The sequence below is a fragment of the Ips typographus genome, linkage group LG2 (genome assembly GCF_016097725.1).
Source record: "Ips typographus isolate SLU linkage group LG2, UJ_Ityp_2.0, whole genome shotgun sequence".
Taxonomy (NCBI): Eukaryota; Metazoa; Arthropoda; class Insecta; order Coleoptera; family Curculionidae; genus Ips; species Ips typographus.
The window spans coordinates 22,357,860-22,370,354 of NC_138423.1; the positions used below are offsets into that span (position 1 = coordinate 22,357,860).

The window sequence follows — 12,495 nt, forward strand, 5'->3', positions numbered from 1 at the left end:
ATCTTCTCTAAAATCTCACTTTGCATTATGGTTGTTACTACAAGCTGTTGTGATTTGAGTGCAATCCACCATAAACTAATCTACAAGTTTTTAGCCCTAGAAGCGCTAATAGAACAAACAACAAATCACTTTGATTTCCGAAAATGCATAAATCGTAATTTACTTCATAGCGACTATCTCTCTAGGTAAAGTTTCGCTAAATATGTCGGGCAAGCAACACTTAACCTGGAAAGTTGGCAAACTTTTGCGATATATATAAGTTCTACGACAAAGTAAGGTGGAACATATAATCGATAGTGACATTACAGAATCCCCAGGCTTTAAATAGGTGTTACAAAACTTTAGCAGGGGCACTTTGGATAGAATTGGGTAAAGGCCGTGATTTTATTGGGGTTTGCTTTTCCTACTCTGCGAGATGGACGAACGTTTATTTAAAATGAAGTTTACACCAGAATTTACGATGAGGGTTTCGGAGATATAAAGCGATGGAGATGAATGTTTGTTAGGGTTGTTTTTTTTATTAAGAGTATAATATAAATTTAAAATTTTGGGAGGTCAGCACTATTCTGTTATACATTAACTTACAGTCCGATTAATTAGATAAAGACACTTTAACAGCAACAAAAATTTGTATTAACTAACTTTTTAGATAAAACAAGTAAAAAACTCTTTTTTTTAATAAACTGAAATTTAACAAATGACAAAATATATCGCGTTCGTTAACTAAATTTCCGCGAACAAACTTTTATTTAAAATCAGTCGTCAAGACAAATAAACTTTTTGAACGTGCATTTTTTGCACGTATTTTTCTTGTTCAGGATGACAGGCAGTTTTAACTAAATTATTTTTTTTCCGGCAGTCTAAAGTTGCTGATTATCGCTCAAAATGTCACGGATTTTAACGTACACGTGGGTGAAGAAAAATGCGAATTTGGAAAGGGATTGAGTTCACGTCAGATTTTATATAAGCATTGTGGTTTTAAACATTTTCTTCCTAATTGAGCCCACAAAAGGGTTCCTGCACCTCTTTAGTATAGAGAGTGAACTCTTTTGAGTGCGGCGCGAACAAACAACCTCAAAACAAAGGGAAAATCGCAGACGTTAATATTTCAAGAACAGCAAACATCCGTAAATTAATGGGGTCTTGGTAAATTGTGTGTTTTTGGTGTCAAGACAATATTTCTCATTTAGCAGATAAAAACGGATGAGTACGCTGGCGCATAAACAACTAAGCGGATGTTTCTTTCAAATAAATTTTATACTATAGTCGCTTTTATACTGGCTAATCTACCGATAATTTTAATTTATTCCTATAACGTTAGTGTGACAATAATGCTGAAAATTTAGTAGTACACCGAAGCCCTGAAGTATGGATTATACCGAAAGTAGATACAAATTTGCGTATTTTAAATGAAACACTTTTTATACTGTTTTTTCTGGAAAATTCTAGACCTATTTCATGTATAATGTAACATATACTTTCTGGATCCGTTTCGGAGATATTTACCATTTTTTGAAAAAAGTTTGACATTTCCAATTCTTAAAGCAATTGTAATTTTCGTATACCGGAAAATGTCTTTTACTTGGTTTTTGTATTTTGTCGTGTTAAACAGTGTTCGTTCGAAGAGTGGGTGCGAATACTGATCTGAAAAACGACTTTTAAAAAGTGCAAAAAGTCAAGTTTTTTAAATGGGAAAATGTTCTTACGCTTCTAAATTCTACTGAAAATCGTCTGAAAAGGGCCAAAGTCCTTTACAAGTGTCTTAAACATTCCCATAACTGTTTTAAAATGCCAGAGGCCTCTAGGACCATTTTAAATGTATCAGAGACCTCTAAATGCTACTGAGAACTTTCTAAAAAATGCCAGAGCCTACAAGTATTAAACCTTTCCATAACTGTTTTAAGTTATCAAAGGCCTCTATAACCATTTTGAAAGATCCATAGACCTCTAAATGGTATTGAAAGCCTTCTAAAAAGTGCCATGACCCTCTACAAGTGTTTTAAAATGTTCGATAACTGTTTTAAATTGATAGAGGCCTCTAGGAACATTTTCAAAGTTCCATAGACCTCTAAATGCTATTGAGAACCTTCTAAAAGGTGTCAGAACTCTGTACAAGTGTATTAAACCTTTCCATAACTGTTTTAAGTTATCAAAAGCCTCTATAACCATTTTGAAAGTTCCATAGACCTCTAAATGCTACTGAGGACTTTCTAAAAGGTGTCAGAAATCTCTACAAGTGTATTAAACCTTTCCATAACTGTTTTAAATTGATAGAGGCCTCTAAGACCATTTTCAAAGTTCCATAGACCTCTAAATGCTACTGAGGACCTTCTAAAAGGTGTCAGAACTCTCTACAAGTGTATTAAACCTTTCCATAACTGTTTTAAGTTATCAAAGGCCTCTATAACCATTTTGAAAGTTCCATAGACCTCTAAATGCTACTGAGGACTTTCTAAAAGGTGTCAGAAATCTCTACAAGTGTATTAAACCTTTCCATAACTGTTTTAAATTGATAGAGGCCTCTAGGATCATTTTCAAAGTTCCATAGACCTCTAAATGCTACTGAGGACCTTCTAAAAGGTGTCAGAACTCTCTACAAGTGTATTAAACCTTTCCATAACTGTTTTAAATTGATAGAGGCCTCTAGGACCATTTTCAAAGTTCCATAGACCTCTAAATGCTACTGAGGACCTTCTAAAAGGTGTCAGAACTCTCTACAAGTGTATTAAACATTTCCATAACTGTTTTAAATTGATAGAGGCCTCTAGGACCATTTTCAAAGTTCCATAGACCTCTAAATGCTACTGAGGACCTTCTAAAAGGTGTCAGAACTCTCTACAAGTGTATTAAACCTTTCCATAACTGTTTTAAATTGATAGAGGCCTCTAGGACCATTTTAAAAGTTCCATAGACCTCTAAATGCTACTGAGGACCTTCTAAAAGGTGTCAGAACTCTCTACAAGTGTATTAAACATTTCCATAACTGTTTTAAATTGATAGAGGCCTCTAGGACCATTTTCGAAGTTCCATAGACCTCTAAATGCTACTGAGGACCTTCTAAAAGGTGTCAGAACTCTCTACAAGTGTATTAAACATTTCCATAACTGTTTTAAATTGATAGAGGCCTCTAGGACCATTTTAAAGGTTCCATAGACCTCTAAATGCTACTGAGGACCTTCTAAAAGGTGTCAGAACTCTCTACAAGTGTATTAAACCTTTCCATAACTGTTTTAAATTGATAGAGGCCTCTAGGACCATTTTAAAAGTTCCATAGACCTCTAAATGCTACTGAGGACCTTCTAAAAGGTGTCAGAACTCTCTACAAGTGTATTAAACCTTTCCATAACTGTTTTAAATTGATAGAGGCCTCTAGGACCATTTTCAAAGTTCCATAGACCTCTAAATGCTACTGAGGACCTTCTAAAAGGTGTCAGAACTCTCTACAAGTGTATTAAACATTTCCATAACTGTTTTAAATTGATAGAGGCCTCTAGGACCATTTTCAAAGTTCCACAGACCTCTAAATGCTACTGAGGACCTTCTAAAAGGTGTCAGAACTCTCTACAAGTGTATTAAACATTTCCATAACTGTTTTAAATTGATAGAGGCATCTAGGACCATTTTCAAAGTTCCATAGACCTCTAAATGCTACTGAGGACCTTCTAAAAGGTGTCAGAACTCTCTACAAGTGTATTAAACCTTTCCATAACTGTTTTAAATTAATAGAGGCCTCTAGGACCATTTTCAAAGTTCCATAGACCTCTAAATGCTACTGAGGACCTTCTAAAAGGTGTCAGAACTCTCTACAAGTGTATTAAACCTTTCCATAACTGTTTTAAATTGATAGAGGCCTCTAGGACCATTTTCAAAGTTCCATAGACCTCTAAATGCTACTGAGGACCTTCTAAAAGGTGTCAGAACTCTCTACAAGTGTATTAAACCTTTCCATAACTGTTTTAAATTGATAGAGTCCTCTAGGACTATTTTGAAAATTCTATAGACCTCAAAATGATATTGAAAACCTTTGTAAAAGTGCCAGAGCCCTCTACAAGTGTTTTAAACCTGTTGAGAACCTTCTAAAAAGTGCTAGAGTCCTCTTCAAAATTGCCAGAGACCTCTAGGACCGTTTTAAAAGTTCCATAGACCTCTAAATGCTGAACTAAAAACTGTATTAAATTGTCAGAGGCCTATAAATGTTCTAAGTCTTCCGAGATTAAGTTTAAATTAACTTTAACTCCTACACAGTGCATCACAATGATAAATAAAGTAAGTGAACCAGGAGTAAAGATCTTTAATATAGATAGATAGATAGATAACAGCTTTTATTTAAAACAAATAATTACAGGGTTTATATTTATTTTTAAGCGACATATAGTGATCTTTCAACTTTTAATTTCGATTTGTTAATACATAATATAAATCTAGCTGTTCTTTACATTTTTGTATTTCTTGTGATGGGTAATAGTCCTTCTTGTTTCTTGAAGGGTAAAATTTTTGAGTGGGAAGTTTTTATAAAAATAATGTAAAAAGATATTTTTGAAATCACGCAATTTAGAGTTTACAGTTGTGGCATTAAAAGTAGACAGCCTGATTGTTATATTTTGAATGAGATGTTATAATTTGAATCTCTCACTCTCCTTACGCAGTTCGAGTTCGAAACAAATTCTTAAATATTTTGTACCACTTTTAAAAGTAAAGAATTATTTCCACCTGGTGCTTTTCCCATTTCGTCTCGAAAGCTCTCAAACTTTATCCGGCACTTTATGACGCCGCGCTTATAAGAGACGATCTCACAATTTTTCTCTAAAATATTTCGTTGATGCAGCATATGCTTTAGTTGGATTTCGTGGCTCTTTATAGTTTCATATGGAATCCACTTTTCCGGACAGGTGAAGCGCTGAATTAGTGACCTGAAATGCTTTGGGTAAATCAAAGATAAAAAATATCTGACTGAGCAATTAAAGCTGGAATATGCAGAGTAAGAGGCAATTTTACCCTCCGAGAACAAAGGTAAACAGTCGGAATACTACGTGACTTAGAAATTTGTTTATTTATGAGCCTGGTGGGAAAAGTTAATCGCCGTATTGATTAAACAGGCACGGATGATACGTTAAGCGAGATTTCATAAGGTTAATGGATTATTTTACACTTTGAAGTAAAGTTATTTAAAAAGGTAACAAAAAATCCAACCAAAGCTGTTTATTTCCCTGAAGGGCTATTAAGGAAATAGAGAGTCTTTTACAGTCCTTTGTGTTCAATGCCTTTATTAAATCAGATTTAGTACCTTTGAGATTGAGTTTACTTTGGGAAAGCTTGTTGTAAGTTGAGAGAAATTTTCATACCTGTGAAATACTATGTTACACTGTCAATACTCTTTTATTAATAGTTTAATAAAAACGAAATCAACTTTTGATATTTTTTGCTTGTCTGACATTACCCGGAGAAATTTCTCGTATGGGAAATTGAAAAAATCCAAATCGTTCTACGATTAAAAATTGGAATTTGTCCGATATTCGACATGTGTTCAAATAGTTGCCCCAAATTGCATCTGCCACGGAATTTTCTTCTATAGACACTTTCTTTTAGGAATAAAATGGAGAATTTACTAAAAAACGTACAATGCAATTAAAAACGTCTTTAATGAACCAAAACACATAATAAAATAAACACTTAACACAGGGTGCTATCGACGTAAAACACTTTTCCCCTCGCGTATTGCTTTGGAATGTGAATGTAAGACGGTTTGGGCATAATCTTTTTCGATCCTCTATTTATTCCGGAATTGTAGCTGTCAGCTTCCCTGACCTTAATCCTGAAGAAAATATGAAAATAAACTAGCTTTTGAATAATGTAAGTATAGCAGTACATTGCTCCAATTTCCAAATGTTTTGTTTGCTCAAAAAGTTTAATTTTGAGAGTTGCATTATATTAGTTTAATCGCTAAATAAAAACGAATTCTTACCACGTATCTCTGAGTTTATTCACACTGCTTATGTATTCTTTAAGTTTGTCAAGTTCCTTTTCGCATTTTGTTTCGATATCCTTCAAATATGATTTATTTAAGGATATAGTTAATTGTGATTGAGTTCTTCTAGGTTTCGAAGCGTTCATCCAGTTAATCTGTAATTTACATAACAACTAAAAATTGCCATAAGAAAAAACTGACAAAACCACATTAATGATGTTTCAAAAATACTATAAAGAATTGTATTATTATTAGTATTTTTAAATTACAAAAAAAATGTGCATTTTTGCCTTAATTTCACAAATTCTGTAATTGTTACAGTTTCCGTTTAAATAAACATGTCTAAGAATTATTAGATTGTTTTGAAAGCTCTGAATAATGTTCTAAACGGTCTAAATATGTTCTAAATGGTCTAAACAAACTGAAAAAGCTTCGGTTTAAATAAACATATCTAAAAATGAGTTAGGTTGTTCTAAAAGCTATGAATAATGTTCTAAAATGTATAAATATGTTATTAAAAGTCGAAAATAAACCCCAGATAAAAAGCATTTACTAAAATTAGTGTTGTTTAGTAAAATATTGGGATTAATCCTCAATCATTATTAAAAATATGTGTTTCTGTTTGGTTTTCTAAACATTCAACTTGGCAATACAGTTTATCATTCACTTGACTAGTTCAGAATATTGCTTATTCTTCCAACATCATTTAAATTCTTATCAGAAACACATATTTAGAGGATGCGTCTGCTAATGCATCCGCCATAGAAAAATATTCGTCTGAATGCCAAATTACCATTTTCAGAAAGCGATAAGGCAAACGTGCTGTGTATCTGTTATTAACGCTGTAATATTCTGTTTGCATATCGCACAGCTTAGAGAGGATTTTGCCCATCCCTTTCAGTTAGAAACTTTGCTATCGATTCGTTAAATCGGCACTTTCAAACTAGTTTTGCATACGTCATGTTTTTTTTTAAACGGATTAGGACTTTATTAACTCATTCAGTGGCAAAACTGAGGGGTATTAAACTGAAAAAGCGTTACTAAACATTGCAGGTGAAACCTTTTTTTTTGTCATAATTCATCCAGCAGAGCACATTTGTTTGTGTAGATTAGTTAGTTGCCACCTCAAAGTCCGCTCAAAAGCAAATTTAAAATCGAATTTCCGAACATTGAAAATGCTTATTTGTTCTATAAAGCACTCATCTTCGATAAAGGCGGTTTTCCAACGCTGACGCAAGATTTATCCTGCTAATTTGTTACGGAATTGCCTAGCGTTTGTTCAGGACGCACATCAAGTGGTACATTACGTTAATGGGGTATTAGTTATGAGAAGCACTCTTAGAAATTCCCCATCGATTTTCAGTTTTAATTGCAAAAACTTAACCAATTTATTATCAAAGTAATCAACTCAATTACTGTAGAGTCTTGCCGGCAATAAGTGACGGAAAAAACATAGTTATTAAACAAAATTTGAAGTCAACATGGATCAATATCTAATAATAATTCCTAAAAATGCATACCTCCGCATTTTCCATTGTTTGAACTGCGTCTTCACCGTATAATTCACCTTTTTGCCGTCTTAAGAGCGACTTCTCCAGAGATAGTTTTCTGCTAAGAATTTTCAATTCGAGTCTCATTTGATGCAATCTATCCTGGAGGTTTTTGTTTGTAGGATCATCTCCGCAAGCGTAGGGATTATTTGTTGAGTCCATCCTTTGAAGTACTCACAGAAATTTGGATTGAAACTTATCTAAATTGATGATTTGATGCAAGATGACGTTTTGCCTGACTGTTAAACATTAACAGGTAACAATAAAGGTAGTACCTAACAAATAAATCAGAATATAAGGTGATAAAATTTATCATAAAATCGTTTATCGAAAAATAGCTTATTTAATTGCAAAACTCATGGCCAAAATCAGTCTGATATATAAAAATGTTTACGTGTTACAAATTCTTTTAGTGTAATTCAAACATAATTTTATAAACAAACCATTTGTATTAAACTAAATTTGATTAACCAAATCTTGAAATTTTTGTGCAACTGTGCAAATACCGTTATCGTTCACTTTGATTAGGCTCTTTATCACCCCAGTTGACTAATTAGTATTCAGCAAATAATGAAATTGCTTCCAGGTCAGTGATGCCAGTGACCTAAAACGTAATAGCCGTTTTATACCGCTTGCTGTTAAGGTAATTAAAAAAGGAGCAAAAAGAAGTTTCATGGGTTTCAACGGGTTAATTTAACTTGATAATGTTTGTGCCTGCTGTCAAATACTAGATGCAAGAAAATGTTTGTTTAGTCTTAAAACAACTTTCATCTGAAGAGAAAAATTTCAGACTTTCCGAAATTTTATGTAAAATAAACACCTAACCAAACCTAACAGGCAAGAACTGTAGTCTACTTTGTTGGGGCTCCATTAATCTATCACTTGTCAATTAGCGAGGGTAAAAGGGCTTAGAGCGTAACCTTGGTAAAGTTTGCCGGAAAGTCCCGTGTCTCGTTTCGCTCGGTATAACTTATTTTCTCCGTTCCCTTTTATGTATAATCAGGCCTAAATATTGATCAAGCGCCCAAACAAGGTTTAGAGGACCGTTTTTAGCCGTTTCAACAATCTTCAGGTAACTTCAAATTCCTTTTGTTCCTGTTGTTTGGATTGTTATTTTAGTTAAACTTGTTTATTCTAGTGAATTAATGTTTACTTTAGGGTATCATAAAATTAAATTTTACGGCCGCCAATTTTGTAAGTAACGGTAGAAAATTTCTGGACACTTAATGTCATTAGGAGTCAGAAATATGGGTTGTCGGTGCTAGTATGACAAATTCTCGTGTGAGGTAAAGCCGATGTGATTTCCAAATTCTATTTTACGGCCGTTATTATTGACATTTACAACATTACAGAAAATATACAGGGTGCTACAAATTTGTGTTAAAGATATCCGAAAAACGAAATTTTAGAAATAATTTTGTATTTTTTTGTCGATTTATTTTAGGTTAGAATTTGAAAAATACTTTGATTGTTACTTAAATTATTGTAACAAAATTAACATTATTAAACGACAATTGATTTTTGGAATATTTAGAGTGATATAAAATCAATTTGTAAATATTGTCTTTTTGTCCAATTTGTATTTAGAAGCTTCTGAGATTGATTCTAGAAAGCTTTAGTAATTCCAATAGTTTTTCTAAAATTTAGCACAGTTTTAGAAGCTTCCAGTAACTTTTTGGAAGTTTTTAGCAATGCTTTGTGAAGATTTTCAAAATGATTCTAGAAGTCTTTGGTAGTTTTAGAAATATTTAGACTTCCTTACAGCTAAATAGCAATTTTAAAAGATGTTTTGGGGGTTTATGGAAAGTAATGTATTTCTTTCACGAAAATTGATTCTCTAGTTGCTGTTGACTGATTTTATAGTTGCCATTTTCACCCAGGTTTTCAATATCAAAATTTTTAAAAAAGTGTGTTTTTTTCATAAAAGTTATTTCTCTGGAATTTTACAAATTTTAAGTAATATCTCAAAAACCATAAAGACTGTAGACTTGTAATGCTATTTGTTTCATTTTATTATTTTAAAACTAAAAGTATTATTGAATATTTACGATAAACCTTTGTATACATACATGGAATATAAATTATATTATGCTGCTGGATTCCTACTTTGAGGTTTCTAAATTGAAAATTACAGCCGCACGTGCCTGCCGTGCTTTTCCCATTTTTTCGCGCAGAATGCATTGCGTAAACCCTAATGAAATTAAATACTTTCCATTAGTCCTGACCCTGTAGCTGCTGGGGATTGAAACAGCAACCTCTGGAATTGAAATTTAGGATTCCATTAGTGTCAATTACGCAATGTAAATATATTTTGTTAGGACCGGATTTCCTTTTGCAATGAAGATGGATTTTAATGATATCATGTTTACACAGTAAGGCCTGAAGGATTTTTTTCTCAGAATTTTTAATGTTCTAGTTTGTATTGTAATATTATGTTATCCAAGTTTGCTTCTGAATAAAGAATATGAAAAAATATTTAAAACTAATCCCAAACAAACATTACTGTATATTTCTGAATTTTAATGAATCTTCAATCTAGTTACGATTAATAACACATTTTGAGGTACTTCTTACTTCGTTATTGTGCATTTGACAGATCTTCCACTTATTAAACAATTTCCTAGAACTTCTGATTTTCTTTTAATACTCTCATCCTTAAAAGAAAACTCATTTTAACGGATCGCAGGATGGTAGAGGCGCCTGAAAATTTGAGGTAATTTATACTTGAGAACAAAATGAAAATTTCCAGTGAACAGTCAATAATCGAATAGGACTGAAACTTTTTCTTTTTCCTCGCGTTAATTTCACCCTGCTTTTGTTCCTCTCTCTGAATTATGTAAATGTGTTTTTTATGGTAGTTTGAAAAGTAATTAATCTTGAACTAACCATTTCACCGCCATTGTTCTAATACTATCCAACTCCCGCAAGACCTGCACCAGTCACGTCTTAAAACCTTTTATGACCCATTTAACAACCCCTGTATCGTATTTGCGAGATGTTTTAAACGACATTATCGACAAAGTCGTAAAATTTCCGCATAAAATCGCACTGAAATTATCATATCGAACAGGTATACGCATAATACTTTTATCGTCGCCGAAAACGACTTTATTATTCCAGAAAATAACCACTTAAAATTTGATTTAGATGGCAATTTGGCAACTAGATTCTGAATAAAAACATTTTAGAAATTTTTAAGACTTAGGAAATATTAATTTTATACTTAAAACCAATATGACATCAAATGAAATCTGTCAAAGTTCAAATTGAAAACTGTGTAAATGAGTATAAATAAACTGAACGGCACTTAAAAAGTTATGAATATGATTTTGACGGTTATTAAAGTAATGACAATATCAAACTAACCACCATATTTCAGAACTGTCAGAATCGCAACCATAAACGTATAAAATGATTCTAGTATACTTTGTACAGGGTTAATCAAATTTTTGGGTTTTTTTATAGATTTATCGTCACTTTGGGTTGGATTTTGACAGATATGACATGTAGCTGTCAATTTGTATCTTAAGTTGATCTGTGATTAATGTGGCAACTGTCAAAAATCATGGACATAGAGCTATAAATGTATAAAACATACTTGAAAACAATGCAAATTAGTTGAATGACGCTTTCTAGTTTCATGAATGAAGTTTTGACAGTTTTAAGTGAGATAATACATCAAATGACAATGTCAAACTAATAATCATACTTCAGACATGTCAAAATCACAACCAGAAACGTATAAAATTATTTTAATATACTTTCTATAAGGTAGGGTTAGGTTAGGTTAGGTTTGGACTCAGATTGATCCGTGATTAATGTGGCAACTGTCAGAAATCATAGTCATAGAGCTATAAATGTATAAAACATACTTGAAAGCAATGCAAACAAGAACAAATTAGCTTCATCATCATTACAGCAGCTTCATAAATGCAATTTTGACAGTTTTTAGTGAGAGGATGATTCTAATATAACTACTTTCTAGAGAGTTAATCAACTTTTTATAGTTTGGGCTGGATTTTAGATGTGATATGTAGCTGCCAATTATCACAAACGTGGCAACTGTCCAAATTCTGTTCATTTTGATTAAAACAGTCTGGTGACACTGATAAATACAATTTTAAATGTGAAAATGTTCCGGAACGTCATTATTAAAGTGAAAATGTATAAATAAAGTTTTAAACTTGAAATTTATTTGAGACGTCCAATTGAAGGTGTCAAAATTGAAATTGAAAAAAATTGAGTTTTCAAAATGTTTCGGAACAGCAAATTTCAAAATTCAAATTAAATAAAACACGTCACGTGACCTTCAAAAAATTAATTTGCAACTGTCAGTTTAAATTTGAAATTTTAACAGGATAAAAGAATTGATTTTAGAAAATAGCATTTATGTTACAATAATATTAATTATTATTTATTTGATGTTTTTACATTTTAAAATTACTATTGTTTTTTCTCACTATTGTCATGTGATTTGTATAATTTAGCTTGTTTTGGATTCATTTTATGGGTTTTCTATGACAATAAAGTTGACAAGACCTGGACAATACAAATTCAAATTAAATAAATAAACTTTTTATTGAATTCAAACGAAATCTGTAGCAAAAGAATTGTCTTTGATTCGTTTACGAAATCGACAAAAACTTTTTTTTTGTCCTTAATATATGTTCGGAACCACAAACGATAAGCAAAAAACTTTTGTATTTCAGCTCATGCTATAATATTATTGGTTTGATAGTTGTTGTCAATGATGCTGAAAGTTTTTTTTTTTTCAAGTTTATTACTGCATTTTGTTTGTCTTTGTAGACCAATCACTACTGCAAACAATTCTTTAGTGTGATTGATCGTTTCGGTTACGAAACTGGCCGACTTTTCAGTTCCAGTGAAATAAGCAATGAGGGCATCAACGAGAAATCGAATGCATTCAGGACAAATCTAATCAATTTATTTTCCTCGAAACCACTTGGGCCTTTTTCCTCA

At 32.2% G+C, this 12,495-nt stretch overlaps 2 protein-coding genes and 1 long non-coding RNA gene across 4 annotated transcripts in view; 1 reads left to right on the forward strand and 2 right to left on the reverse strand.

The window, feature by feature from the left end:
* The window catches only part of nAChRalpha4 (nicotinic acetylcholine receptor alpha4), a 118,546-nt gene that overhangs the window by 48,171 nt on the left and 57,880 nt on the right, over positions 1-12,495 (forward strand). The gene's annotated exons all lie outside the window — the stretch shown is intronic.
* Positions 5,621-7,774, reverse strand: LOC145725176 (uncharacterized). The gene is made up of 3 exons (XM_081973814.1): positions 7,486-7,774; positions 5,963-6,120; positions 5,621-5,812 (listed from the first exon to the last, which is right to left on the reverse strand). The coding sequence occupies exons 1-3, from the start codon at positions 7,675-7,677 to the stop codon at positions 5,671-5,673; spliced, it is 492 nt and encodes a 163-aa protein (XP_081829940.1). The 5' UTR covers positions 7,678-7,774; the 3' UTR covers positions 5,621-5,670.
* LOC145725178 (uncharacterized) lies at positions 9,524-10,683 on the reverse strand. Its single transcript, XR_014177186.1, has 3 exons — positions 10,402-10,683; positions 10,090-10,215; positions 9,524-9,772 (listed from the first exon to the last, which is right to left on the reverse strand). It is a non-coding gene; the product is annotated as an uncharacterized LOC145725178 (long non-coding RNA).

Bases quoted from the DNA above. Each gene is read 5' to 3' on its own strand.
- LOC145725176 (XM_081973814.1), bottom strand. From the start codon at position 7,677: ATGGACTCAACAAATAATCCCTACGCTTGCGGAGATGATCCTACAAAC. The intron at 6,121-7,485 runs GTATGCATTTTT...TGTAAATTACAG, and splicing joins AAACAATGGAAAATGCGGAG to ATTAACTGGATGAACGCTTC. The intron at 5,813-5,962 runs GTAAGAATTCGT...TATTTTCTTCAG, and splicing joins AATAAACTCAGAGATACGTG to GATTAAGGTCAGGGAAGCTG.